General features: G+C 34.0%; 1 protein-coding gene across 1 annotated transcript in view; it reads left to right on the forward strand.

The window, feature by feature from the left end:
* Window positions 1-804: 804 nt before the first annotated feature.
* The window catches only part of COL21A1 (collagen type XXI alpha 1 chain), a 120,436-nt gene continuing 106,031 nt past the window's right edge, over window positions 805-15,209 (forward strand). Inside the window, exons 1-2 of the mRNA XM_037056352.1 lie at window positions 805-926; window positions 4,592-5,143. Coding sequence (XP_036912247.1) covers window positions 839-926; window positions 4,592-5,143 — 640 coding nt within the window. The 5' untranslated portion in view covers window positions 805-838. The remainder of the gene's footprint in view (window positions 927-4,591; window positions 5,144-15,209) is intronic.

Here is a 15,209-nt window from a genome sequence, read left to right on the forward strand (position 1 = left end):
CTTTAATGCTTTGGCAAATTCCTCTTCATGAGGAGGCTTCTCTTTCTGCTAGGGATAAGAGCATGCCAGAATGTTTTCTACCTTAAGAAGGATTAGTAACTTTTAGAATTTGGCTCATTTAGGTTTCTTTACATCCTGTCTCATTTCTGGGTTTAAAAACACTATCGTTTTATAATTAATCTGGCGTGTTATTATTGTTGGGAGTGAAAGTCGTGCAATTTTCCACATTGTAACCAGAAGTGAAGTCCTTGGACTTACTTAAAAGATGTATTAAAGTCATATAACACAGTGTTTATAAATCAAATAAAATATATCTTAAAGTTTATAGTTATACTCCATTAAAAAATTAAACTATCACTCAGCTTTATATTTATATCATATAAATATTTTTACCAGATATTCTTTGAGTGTTTTTAAAGTGCAAATCCACATTTAAAAGAAGAATGTTTGCTACCATTGAGTTAATAATAAGAATGTGATAATGCTTTAGAGAAGATACTGAAAGGAATTCTAGTAAGTATTTTGGACAAAACTCAAAGTTTCACAGAAGTTTATAACTTTTCAAGATAATTATGAATTAAAAGACTTTTCATGGTATTCTTCAGCACCTACTTATTGTCCTCTTGCATAATATATTTATAATGTGGCTATTTTAGATACACAAATTAATTTTAAGGGTAGTAAAAATTAACTGTACTGAAACTTGATATTGCAATTTTAAAATTAAACTTAAAATGGATAGGTATTTGTCTATATTTTTCTAATATATCTGGCCCTCCTTTTTTCTTGTTTTTTTTTAGGAATCCTAAAACCAAAATATTAGAAGGAAAACAGAAACATGGCTCACCATATGACATTTCTTTGGATAGTTTTGGTCCTGCTTCTTCAGACTTCTGTATCCGCTGAGGATGGGGAAATAAGATCAAGTAAGAACTGTCAGCATTGCCCCTCTTTGTTTTCAACACGTTGGTTGTAGAAAACAAGTATGGAGAGCTTATTAAAGACCCATTCTTAGTGTCTATGATGATGTAATTTCCTAAAATGAGTGAATTGCTTTGTTACACACTAAGTGAGAAGAAAAGCTTCTATCTGAGGTAATTTTGAGACAATCCTATGGAAATTGTTTATGCTGTTCACCCATCGGGCTTTAGAATAAACAGTCTGGTATTGAGTTCAGCTGTTTAGGAGCTTCCTGATAAGAAGATGGAAAAAAAGTACCTACCTCCCAGGGTGGTTATCAGGACCATCCCAGGAGGTAATCTAATAGACGTAATGAGATAAGCAATGTGAGTGAGGTAATGCATGTAAATGGTTAGTGCAGTGATGTCTCAGTAAATGGTGACTATTCTGACTGTAGGAAGGCTTTCATTAGAGAAGGAGGGATAAATTAATGTAGTTCTGCTACCCAGGCCACTAGTTACAAATATAATTCTTCTTTTTTAAGAGTTTGCTTATTTTCATATTTTAAAACTTATAAGGGCCTTAGTATAAATTAATTTTGGTTTCTGTAACAGTTAAATCAGGTGGTTTGACACACTGATTTAACTAATTTATTAAATAAGTTAAATTAATAAATAAGTTGATACTTGTTAAATATCAACTTATTTATTAAAACAATATTTGCATAACTCTTATAGTTTAATTCACCTAATACTAAAAGGTAGACTCTTTTCTCTGTGTTTTGAGTGGGAAAAGAGATTCACAAAATTTAAGAGGCATACCTAGTATCATACAGCTTGTTAGAGCTGTAACTAATATTTAAACTATGCTTTTGGTCTTTAGTCCATTCCTTTTCTATGACATCAGTGATTCATCTCCCTAAGGAGCAGGTCTCTTGGAGTGGTATTTGGTCTGGTGTTTATCAACAGCAATATTTGCTTTTTGTACCCATGGTCTTGGCTAAACTTACAGGTATGAAATATGTGTTCTATGGCTCTGGAAAGGGGTAGGAAGGGCCAAGAATAAGCCCGTAATAGGTAACCACAGAATCAAGTATCAAACAAACACTAGCAGGTCCAGACAATAGTGAGTCTCACAGTATTTAGGAAGAGCAACATTGAAGAGCTCTGCAAACACAACCTTCTTGTCTTTTCAAAACCTGAAAAAAAACAAACCCATAACCCCAGACCAGTGTCCAAAAATAACAGAAGAATTGCATTCCCTTGGGTTAGAAAAGTTGCCTTTGGGCCAACTTCCATTCTGGTGTCCCTGCCCTGAACTCTGGCCGTGGTCACCATGCAGAGGTTGTTGGAGTGCGCCCTCTGCACTGCACCACTGCCTGCCACCTTAAGAGTAACATCATAATCACACTTACATTTTTGAGACAAATCCAATCTGTGTTTTGACAGAGATTTTTTCTTCTAGTAGCGGCTTGACTGTGGTACATGTTCACCTGACAATAGTGTTTATTTTTGCTGGTTACCGTGATGAGGGTACATTGAGGTAACCATAAAATTGAAGACTCTTTGTGTGAGCCTTGTCATTATCATCTCAGATATGTAAGTAGGCAAAGATAAGAAACAGGATAGAATAAAAAGGAGAGAGGGAGGAGTGAGGAAGTGGAAGACAGGGAAAGAGAAAAACTGATTAATAATTTACTCCTAAGGAGGTACAAATATTCTAATACTGCTTTCACTAAATTTTTTCCTAATACCATTCCTTGCAATTATGATATCTTATTTAAATTATAAGATAATTTAAATAAGAATTATTATACTGAATAAGAATTCAGTATAATAAGATAATTTAAATAAGAATTATTATACTGAATTTATATTCAGCATAATTATATACTGAATATAAATTACCCTTATTATAACTTTAAATTGGTCATTTAATCACAAATTAAGGGAGACCACTTAATATGGGTAAAAATTTGCTACATATTACCTTGGCTCATCTCATTTTCTTCCAACTCATCAAATCCAGGGGCATGTGATCCTTATCAGATAGGCCAGGAACAGTAGTATTTTTGGTGTTTTGAGTTCCTTCCTGTGCACTCTGTTGGCCATTTCAACTATTGGACCTATCCAAACAAATTAGTTTGTCTTTTTGGCTGTGTTTGTCTCTCATCTCTGGACCTTTGCACTGTTCCTTCTGATTAAAATGTCCGTCTCTTCACCTGGCCAAAGCTGTCCTTTCAGATTTCAGGTGGCCTGTTGGCTTTCCCATGCAACCACTCTTGACTTTCCACAGGTAGGTTTACTAATGCCTCCTAAATGTTTTCATAATGGTTTGTACTTCCCCTAGCCAGCCAGTTGTCTGTATGACTAGACTCTGACCTTTTTGAGGTATCTTACGGATCTTTGAGGCCAGTATCTAGCATGATATCAGACATAGAGTAGATATTCAATATATATATATACACAAAAGAAAAAAGAAAAAGAAAGAAAGGAGTAGAGTTAGAAGCATGTTGTGTGCTGTGGAAAAGAGAGTGAAGTTTTTTCTTTTTCTTTGTATAAGTGCTTAGAACTTGTCTAGGTATAACTTGCACTGGAGTTAGTCTTTTACTCAGTAGAACTACAAGATGTGCTGACACCATTTCCTGATATCTTGAAACAAGAATCTTTATGGATAAACAAATACCTTTATGCCCTTGAATTCACATAGCACAAGCTAATCTTTGACCACATTATTCACTGACGATGAGAGTTCAGACATCGAAAAACTTGCTTTGCATGTAGTGCAAGCGTGATGGCTTTGGTGATCTTGGTTCATTTCACTTTTATCAACTATATTAAAGAATATGAATCTTTAGTGGCTGCTTGAATCCTGAAGTTGGCAGAACATTTATTTTAATTTCTTTCTCCCTGTTAATTGGCTTATATGTATTTGTGCATATTTTAGGTAGTATCAAATAAAACATATTTCATTGATAACTTAAAACAATGATATTAATGTATAGCTGAAAATCATGCATTTTAAAATTTATTTTTATTTATTCAGTAGGGAAATAGAATAAAATGCTGCTTTATGGTAGGTAATACTTATACCTACCAAGAAATGTCTAGATTTTATGTTCAGCATACATATTTTTATTCCCTACTTTTAAAGCTGAATCATTAATTTTAAAAATAAAATAATTAACAAACTCAACCAACAAGCAAAACGGAGACAGGCTCATAGATGGAGAGCCGATGGCAGCTGAGGGAGGGGGAGGTCAGAGGGTGGAGGGACTGAGCAAAAAGGAAACAGGACTCATGAACATGGACAACAGTGTGGTGGTTGTCAGAGTTGGGGGCATAAGGAGACTAAATGGTAATGGAAAAATACAGTAAAGATTAAATAAAAATAAGATAATTAAAAATATCAAAAATAATAGCCCTCACAAAGAATTTTCATGAGCTAAACAATGTATCTTAACAAAGCTCCTATAAATAATTACCATGATCTTTTAAAAAATCACCTTTATTGGGGTATAATTGACATGTAAATTATATGATATTAAAAGTATTCATTGTAGTGATTTGATATACTAATATACTGTGAAAGAATTTGCTCCATCTGGTTAATTAAAAAATCACATATTTAAAACTTTCTACTTTTTGCTTTCTGTATAACATGTTTTCTGATGATATTTTCTTTCACTTAGGTTGTCGAACTGCTCCGACAGATTTAGTTTTCATCTTAGATGGTTCATACAGTGTTGGCCCAGAAAACTTTGAAATAGTAAAAAAGTGGCTTGTCAATATCACAAAAAACTTTGACATAGGACCAAAGTTTATTCAGGTTGGAGTGGTGCAGTACAGCGACTATCCTGTACTGGAGATTCCGCTTGGAAGCCATGATTCCGGAGAGAAGCTGATGGCAGCAATGGACTCCATACACTACTTAGGAGGAAACACACGGACTGGCAAGGCTATCCAGTTTGCACTCGATTACCTTTTCGCCAAGTCCTCACGATTTCTGACTAAGATAGCGGTAGTACTTACGGATGGTAAATCCCAAGACGAAGTCAAAGATGCAGCAGAAGCTGCAAGAGATAATAAAATAATATTATTTGCCATCGGCGTTGGCTCGGAAACAGAAGATACAGAACTCCGAGCTATTGCCAACAAGCCTTCATCTACTTACGTGTTTTATGTGGAAGATTACATTGTGATATCCAGAATAAGGGAGGTGATGAAGCAGAAACTGTGTGAAGGTGAGCCTTAGTATAATTTGTACACAATAATTAGACTTTCTTACATCTTGGCATAACCTGTTGTTTCACACTGGTATAGATAGTTATATTTAATGTCAGATAACTTAGTATGTTAGAATTGAAGTGAACACAGGTTTTGTGTTATATTTATTCTGGGTATGTTTTGTTTTTAGAAACAATTACTTTTAAAATTTACAGTTGGGGAATACAATATCTTGTTATATTTGTTGTTTTAGTTTTCAGGTACAACAAGCCTCTTGTGGAGATAGTAGAAAATAAAGATACATAAAGGATAAAAATATATGCAAATAATACCTGATGTAATTTCTATTAATGAGTTTTTTTTTAAGATTTTGTTTATTTATCTTTAGAGAGGAAGGGAAGGAGAGAAGGATAGAAACATCAATGTATGGTTGCCTCTTGTGAGTTCCCTACTGGGAACTGGCCTGCAACCCAGGCATGTGCCCTGACTGGGAATCAAACTGCGATACTTAATGAGTTTTTCACCTTTTTTTATTTTGATCCTTTTTTTCAGTTCAGATTGTCTAAGAGTTTATTCATGTGTCTAAGTAAGAATAATATTGTACATATAATTTAATACTCAATTTCATATTATTATATAATATATTGTGTGTATAATTTTCAAACTATTAACATGTTACATTCAGATTACTTGAAGGGGAGTGTAATTTGCAAATCTTTTATTTTTAGCATTACGAGCATTTAAGATATCACATACCTAGAAAAATAATATTCATATAAAATGGAAAGGCTTCCTTTTCCAGTTTACCATCAAAAACTCCAAAAGCTGATTTTGGTTTATATTTGGTTTATATTGGGTGCCTTCAGGGTGGTATGGCCATAGACTGATTTTGGTTTATATTTGATAGAAAAAAATATAAATGATTGTGGCTTAGAAAAAGTTAATTCCTCTATTTTTTAAAGTACTGGTTTAGGGGATATGGTAAACATATTTTGAAGTTTTTAAGACTATTTGTTTAAGAAATTAAGCATTTTCTTTAACCAAACTTTTAAAAAGGTCCTATAACAAGTGTAAATAGTCATCACAGTTGTTCTTATTATGAGTCTCTAATTGTCAAACCGTGTTGACTTATCTTGAACAGGCAAGAAAGATTTAGATTTTTAATATTTTGTCAATAGAATCTTTGGTTTTGAGGATTACATGCAAGAGGTCTGCCTAGTAAGTATCCAGCCATGTAATATGAAAAATAGAGACATTTATTGAAGAAGATACAAGATACAAGAAATATTGTACATAGGACAATGATGGCTCAGCCCACTTTAAGGAGGCACCAAGGAGGCACCTTGGGACCTCACACAGTTCTCCCAATTGCCATCTGCTGCCCCCTTCCATTTTCCTGAATTTCATTGACAGTCTGAAATCTCTTCTCTTTCAAATGTGATTTCAGTTTGGGGAAAAGCCAGAAGTTGCAGAGCACCAAATCTGGGCTGTAGGGGGATTGAGTTACCTGGATAATTTGATGTTTTGTTAAAAATCTGTGCATGAGACATGATGCATGAGCAGATGTGTTGTGATGAAGCTGCAGTCACTAGGTGCCCGTAGCTGTGGCCTTCTGAATCATCTGATTAGTTTCTGCAGAGGAATATTCAAGCTGCACACAAAGTTTGATGGAGATTCGTTGCTCTACTCGCTCAGTCATTTTGAATGTATAGCCACACAGTACACATGCTCACTCAGAGGCATCTATCATCCCACTGACTAGTACAGTGAAGTTGTCATTGTTAACGCACTCACGTTCCAGTTATTCTTCTGAGCTGCCAGGTTACATAAATGTGGGTCAAGCTGTTCTTGTTATATTAATAATGGCTGGACTTTTTCCAGACAGGCTTGTATATTTCATGGTTAAAATAGACTTTTCATGATGAGATTTCACTTAACATCCATTTTTATCCTAAAATATAAATTTGATTAAATATGTTTGTTCAGTATTTGCTTCATAGATTTTTTTCTGTAGACAGATGTTACGGGAAATCCATTCTATTTTAACAATTCTAATTACACATAAAGAGTAGCTGTGCTTTAAGGCAGTGTAAGTTTTTACAGCTAAATATACAATCTGTAAGAAAAAATACCAAATTTGAAATCTTACCAAGTTGTTCCTCATACTCAAAAAGAATCTAATGTCTTTGTCTATTTACTTTACATACATATTTTACAATAGCCATCTTTTAAAGTGTACTTTTTGAAATGATACTTATTGAATATATAGACATTTTATACTTGACTTTTTATACCATATTGGGTTGATTAATTGACCAATGTATTGCTATATTATAGCAACCTCAAACCATGTAATTTATGTTTGAATCATTTGCTAATTCCATTTTTTAAATTCTCACCTGAGGACATTTTTTCATTGCTTTCACAGAGAGAGGAAGGGAGAGAGTAGGGGGGGAGAGAGAAACATCAATGCGAGATAGAAGCATGGACTGCTTGCCTTCCATAAGCACCTGGACTAGGGACCAAACCCTCAACTTTTCGGTTATGGGCTGATTCTCACACTGGCCAGGGCAGTAATTTTATTTTATTTTTTAAAGATTTTATTTGATTAGAAGGAAAAGAAGAGGGTAAGGGAGGGAGTAAGAAAGGGAGAGAAACATCATTGTGTGAGAGAAACATTGATTGGTTGCCTCTTGTATACCCCCCAACTGGGGACTTGACCCATGACCCAGATGTGTGCCCTGACTGAGAATCAGACTGGTGACCCTTTGGTTTGCAGGCTGGCGCTCACCCACTGAGCCACTGAGCCACTGAGCCACACCACCTAGGGCAATAGTTTCATTTTTTTTTGACAAATAGTTAACTTCTACGTTGAGGTTCTCAGCATATAAAATTACCATTTTCTAATGCTGTTTCCTTTTGTGCTCTGGTGTGGTTGATCCAGAGTGAACAAAATATTATTTACATTCTTATTCCCATGTGGATTATTTCATCTTCACTGACCTATCATTTCCATGAAGGGGTATTCTGCACAACATTATTTCAGGTCCACTTTTTGTTGGTGAGCAATGGTTTCTTCATCTAAGAGTCTATTTTTTCTTTTGTTTACTATTATTTTTTCTTTTTTTAAACTTTAAATTACAGCATTCAATATTATTTCAATATTGAATTACAGCATTCAATAATGTATTCAATATTATTTTTTATTGGTTTCAGGTATACAACATGGTGGTTAAATAATCATATACTTTACCAAGTGATTCCTCCCAATATTGCCTATGCAGTATTTTACATCCCATGACTGTTTTGTAACTACCTATTTGCATTTCTTAATCCCTTCACCTTTTTCACCTTGTCCCCTAACCCCCTCCCCTCTGGAAGCCGTCAGTCTGTTCTCTGCATGAGTGTTTTTCAGTTTTGTTTGTTCATTAATTTTATTCATTAGAGTCCACATATAAGTGAAATTATACTGTATTTGTCTTTGTCCGACTGACTTATTTCACTGAACACAATACACTCTAGTTCCATCTATGATGTCACAAATGGTAACACTTCATTCTTGTTTATGGCTGAGTAATATTTAATTGTATGTGTGTGCCATGGCTTTTTTATCCATTTGTCTATTGGTGGACAATTGTTTTTTCCATATCTCGGTTATTGTAAATAATGCTGTAATCAACATAGAAGTACATGTGTTCTTTCCAATTAGTGTTTTGGGTTTCTTCTGACACACACCCACAAATAAAATTGATGAGTCATAAGGGCAGTTTCATTTTTAATATTTTTGAGGCAGCTTCATACTGTTTTCCTTGGTGGCTGTACCAGTAAGCATTCCCACCAACAGTGCTGGAGGGTTCTCTCCTCTCCACATTCTCTAAAGACTCAACACTTTGTTCACTTATTGATGACAGCTATTCTGACAGGCATGAGGTGGTATATCTTACTGTGGTTTTCATTTGCATTTCTCTGACAATTAGTGACATTGAGCACCTTGTTTGCTATTTTGTTATTTTGGTAAAAACACAGTGTGAGGTATACCCTCTTAAAGTACTTTAGGTGCACAGGACAGTACTGCTAATTATATGCCCAGCGCTGTACTGTAGATAGCTAGGGCTTTTTCCTGTTGCGTGACTGGAGCCCTATGCGCATTGAACAGCAAGCCCTCCATCTCCTTCTCCCCACAACTGACAACCAGCATTCTATTTTCTGTTTCTGTGAGTTCGACTACTTTAGTTAGTTCTTCAAGGCGGAATTGTGCAGTATTTGTCCTTCTGTGACTGGTCATTGGGATTTTGATAGAGATCACACTGAATCTGTACATCACTTTGTGTGTTATGGACATTTTTAAAATATGAAGTTTCCTAATCCATGAACATGATATGTCTTTTCATTTGTTTTTAATTTTCTTTCAGCAGTGGTTTTTTTTTTTTAAATTTAAGTCTTTTGCTTCTGTGGTTAAGTTTATTTCATAGTATTTTATTATTTTTCATGCTCTGGCTGGTATTACTAATACTATGCCGAATAAAAGTGTCAGGAGTGTGTCTTCTTATCTTGTTCCTGACCTTAGAGAAAGAACTTTCAATTTCTCACCGTTGAGTGACTTGTATGTTCACTAGCTATGGCTCTTCATATATGGCCTTTATTATGTTGAGGTAAATTATTTCTATACTTATTTTGGTAAGCTTTTTTTTTTAATCATGAAAGGATGTTGAATTTTAACAAATGCATTGTCTGCATCTGTTGAGACAATTATGTGACTTTCATACCTTGTTCTGTTAATGTGGTGAATCATACATATGGATTTATTTATTTATTTATTTATTTATTTTTAAAGATTTTATTTATTTATCTTCAGAGAGGAAGGAGAGAGGGAGAGAAATATCAATGTATGGTTGCCTTTCATGTGTCCCCTGCTGGGAGTTGGCCTGCAGGGAACCAGCCTGCAACCCAGGCATGTGCCCTGGCTGGGAATCGAACACATGGATTTAAATAGGTTGAATCATCTGCATCTCAAGGAAAAATTCCACTTGGTCATGGTGTAGGATGCTTTTTAATCCTTTTGATATGCTTTTGAATTCAATTTGATAGTATTTTGTGGAGGATTTTTATACCTGTATTCATCAGGAATATTGGCCTGTAGTTTTCTTTTCTTATAGTGTCATTTTTTGGCTTTGATATCTGGGTGATGCTTGCCTCATAAAAATAGTGTGGAACTATTTCCTTTCGGTTTTTGGAAGAGTTTGAGAGAGGCTGGCATGATTCTTCTTTAAATGTTTAGAATTTACCAGTGAAGACATCTGGTTCCGGACTCTTCTTTGGTGGGAGGTTCTAGATGACTGATTGAATCTTTTTACTAGTTACAGGCAGGTTCAGATCTTCTGTTTTCTCATGAGTCAGTGTTAGTAGGTTGTGTATTTTGGGAATATATCCATTTATTTTAGGTTATCAAATATGTTGGTATATAATTATTACAGTTTCTTGTGGCCCTTTGTATTTCTGTGGTATCGGTTTCAATATCTCCTCTTTCATTCTTGTTTTTTTAAATTTGAATCTTCTCTTTTTTTTGTTAGTTAACCTAGCTAAAGGTTTTTTCAGTTTTGTTGATCTTTTGAAAAACAACTCTTAGTTTTGTTGAATTTTTCTATTGTTTTAGTATTCTCTATTTTACTTATTTCCATACTAATCTTACTTTCATCATTCTGCTATTTTGGGGCTTAGTTTATTTTTTTAATAATTCCTTGACATGAAAAGTTAGGTTGTTTATTTGAGAACTTTATTTTTTTAATGTAGATTTTTATTGCCATAAATTTCTTTCTTAGTACTCCTACTTTTACTGCATCTCATAAGTTTTGGTATGTTGTGTTTTACTTTTTGTTTTTGTTTTCTTAAGATAATGTCCTAATTTCTCTTTTGATTTATTTTTTGACTCAGTGATTATTCAAGAAAGTGGTTTAGTTTCTTTTTTCCCCCACATATTTTTGAATTTTCTAACTTTCCTTCTACAAATAATTTCTGGTTTCATTCTATTGTGGCTGGAAAATATACATAGTGTAATTTCAGCCTTCTTGAATGTGTTGAGACTTGTTCATTTTTTGACCTAACATGTCTTTTTCCTGGAGAATGTTTTGCTTGTGCTTGAGAATGTGTATTCTGCAGCTGTGTGATAGAATGTTCTGCGTGCGTCTGTTAGATTCATTTAATCTACAGTGTTGTTCAAAACCTTTGTTTCCTCTTTGATCTTCTACCTGCGTGTACTATCTATTATTAAAAGTGAAGTATATTGAAATCCCTTAGTATTATTGTGTTACTGTATATTTCTCCCTTCAGTTCTGTCAGTGTATGTGTTATATATTTGACTGCTGTCATGTCAGGTGTATATATTTATATTTATAGTTGTGTTTTGCTGATGAGTTGACCTTCTTATCATTATAATGTCCTTCATCTCTTTGGACAGTTTTTAAATTAAAGCCTATTTCGTCTGGCCAAGTATCACCACCTTTGTCCTCTTTTGGTTATCATTTTCATGGAGTGTCTTTTTCCATCACTTTATTTTTAGCCTGTGTGTGTCCCTAATTATAAAATTCCTGTCTTATAAATATATAGTTGAATTTTGTGTTTTTTAATCCATTTAGGCACTCTATGTGTTCTTATTAGGGAATTTAATGCATTTACATCTGGACTAATTACTGACAGGCAAGGACTTAATATTGTCATTTTGTTCATTGTTTTCTGTCGTACAGACTTTTTGTTCTTCTTTCCTCTCTTGTGGTCTTCCTTTGTGTTTCATTGTTTTTTGCAGTGACATTCTTTGATTTGTTTCTCATTTTTATTTGTCTTATGTGACTATTTTCTTTGTGGTTACCATGGGGTTTACATTAAACATTATATTGTTATAAAAATCTGTTTTAAGCTGATAATATTTTAACTTTAGTCACATACAAATACTCTACATTTTCACATCTCCCTGCTCCCTCACACTTTATTACTGATGTCACAAGTTACATCATCTCATATTATATATTCATTAATATATTTTTACAGTTATTGTTTATACTTTTATCGATTAACTTCTATATCAAAATTGAAAACTATATATGCATCACCATTATAGTATTTTAATGTTCTGAATTTGTCTATACAAGGTCTGTCCAGAAAAAGTCCAGCCACTGTTAATATAACAAGAACTGTTTGTGTGACTTCAATGTAATCTAGCAGCCAAGGACAGTGGACTGGAATGTGCATGCATGAACAATGATGTTTCTCTCTTTCTCCTTCCCTTTCCCTCTCTCTAAAAATAAATAAGTAAAATCTGAAAAAAAAATATTATACATACTTTGTACTACTCTTTTCTTGGAGATTGCTGGATAATTTGATTATCTAATTCAAGCCCTATAATACTTTGTAATAGTGGCCTGGTATAGTATCCTACCTTTGCATTTTTTAATAATTTTTTTCCATTACCATTTAATCCTCTTATACCCCACCCTCTGTAATGATCACACTGTTGTCCATGTCTGTGAGTCCTTTTACCTGTTTGCTCAAGCCCTCCACCCCCTAATTTTCCCCACCCTAGCTGTCATCCTGTTCTCCATTTATGAGTCTGTTCTCATTTTCCTTGTAAGTTCAATTTGTCCATTAGCTTTCACATATGAGTGAAGTCATATGGTATTTGCCATACTCCGCCTGGCTTATTTCACTCAGAATAATACCCTCTAGGTCCATCCATACTGTCCCAAAGGGTGGAACTTTTTTCTTTTTTATGGTCGAGTAGTATTCCACTGTGTAAATGTCCCATAGTTGCTTTATCCACTGATCTGTTAATGGACTCTTGAGCTGCTTCCATAACTTGGCAATGGTAAGTAACACTGAAATGAACATAGGGGTGCTTATGTTCCTTTGAATTCATGTTTTAGGCTCTTTCAGACATATTCACTGGGTCAAAAGGCAGATCTATTGTTAATTTTTTGAGGTACCTTTATAATGCTTCCTACAGTGGCTGCACCAGGCTGCATTCCCACCAATAGTGCAGAGAATTTCCCTTTCTCCATATCTTGCCAGCACTTGTTCGTTGATTTATTGGTGATAGCCATCCTGACAGGTGTGAGATGGTATCTCATTGTGTTGATGATTAGTGATGTTGGGCATCTTATCATATATCTAATTGGCCATCAGTATGTTGTCTTTGGAGGAGTGTCTATTCAGATCCTTTGCCCATTTTCTAATTGGGTTGTCTGTTTTTTGGGTGTTGAGTTTTTTAAGTTCTTTATAAATTTTGGATATTACTCCTTTATCAGATGTATTGATGAATATGTTCTCCTTTCTGCAGTTGTCTTTTAATTTTGTTGATGATTTCCTTGGCTGTGCAAAAACTTTTTAGTTTGATGTACTCCCATTTGTTTATTTTTTCTTTTGTTTCTCTTGCATGGGGAGATATACCCGATAAAATATTGCTACAAGCTATATCCAAGATTTTTCTGCCTATGTTTGCTTCTACAATTTTTATGGTTTTGGGTCTAATATTTTAAGTCTTTGTTCCATTTTAAACTTATTCTTGTATGTGGTGTAAGAAGGTGGTCTGGTTTCATTTTTCTATACTTATTAGACCAATTTTCCCTAACCATTTATTGAATAAACTACCTTTAGCCAATTGTATATGTTGGGTTCCTCTGTCAAATATTAATTGACTATAAGGATGTGGGTTTATTTCTGGGCTCTCTATTCTGTTACATTGATCTGTCTTTTTTTATGCTAGTACCATGCTGTTTTGATCACTATGTCCTTATAGTATAGTTTGATATTAGATAGTATCATTCTTCCAACTTTGTTCTTCTTGATCAAGATTGCTGTTGCTATGCAGGAACTTTTGTGGTTCCAAATAAATTTTTGAAATATTTCTAGCTCTGTGAAATACATAATTGGAATCTTGATAGGAATTGCATTGAATCTATAATTGCATTAATGTATTGCTTTGTGTCGAATAGACATTTTAATGATATTAATTCTTCCTACCCATGAATGTGGCATGTGCTTCCATTTCCTTGTATCTTCTTCAATTTCTCTCTTCAATGCCTTATATTTAGGGGAATAACTTTGTATTACATCTATAGATTAAAGAATTTGAATCTAATCTGTATTAAAGGCAAGTTACACTGTCAGAGCTTGTAGTATATCCAAAAATATGAATTTTCCATTCATCTAATTAGATAGCCTAGACCTATGTTTCAAGAAAACTAACATAATATGTTTATATTTTATGTGAAAAGCAATGTTTGGGTAGTCATTGCAAACAGTGAAATGACTATGATGTGATTCATAAAATACACAAAATAAATGATTAGTGTTTATGATCAAATTTAGATATAGCTGTATAAGTTAATTCTAGGAAAGGAATAAAGAAGAAAACATTCAGAGTAATTTTCAATAGGAATGTGTAAAACTTGTGTTAATGACCTATTCTCCCCTTCTTTTTCTCACCCTAAGATGTTTTATGTAATATTTGTCACCTAATTACATATTTTATTTTCATAATAGCCCCATGCTTTGTAAATGGCAACAGGCATGCTAGCAGGAGTAAAAATTAATGCAACCACTTTGAAAATGTTTTTTGGCATTATCTGCTAGGGTACAGCATGCACCTACCCTATGAAACAGCAATTCAACTCCTAGGTATTTAACTACAACAATAGACAAAACCAACCAATCACTGGTTATAGAAATCGTAACAGTGGTCTCTAGTAGTGGTGGTGGTTACCGTCTGTAAAGGAAATCGAGGTAGGTTGCTAAGGTGTTAGACATACTTTATCTTGTGTGGTGCAAATTATATGTGTGTATACACATGTGCCAATTGAGCTGTCTAATTGACATTAGGTTATTTTACTAAATGTAGAATATACCTTAATTAAGTTTTTAAAAATTCAGTAAGCACAATGTCTATTAAAGTAAAGCACTGTCTTCTGATAGTTTTATTAATAAACCTGAGGTTATTGATTATATAGTTATCCAGCCCCATCTCTGGAGTCAGGCCCAGAACTAGGTTTGATTCCTGACTTGTCCACCTCCGTTTCTTGAGGTGTGATCTTGGGC

Source organism: Sturnira hondurensis, unplaced genomic scaffold (assembly GCF_014824575.4).
Source record: "Sturnira hondurensis isolate 20B ecotype Veracruz unplaced genomic scaffold, ASM1482457v3 Scaffold0008908, whole genome shotgun sequence".
NCBI classification, from domain to species: Eukaryota; Metazoa; Chordata; class Mammalia; order Chiroptera; family Phyllostomidae; genus Sturnira; species Sturnira hondurensis.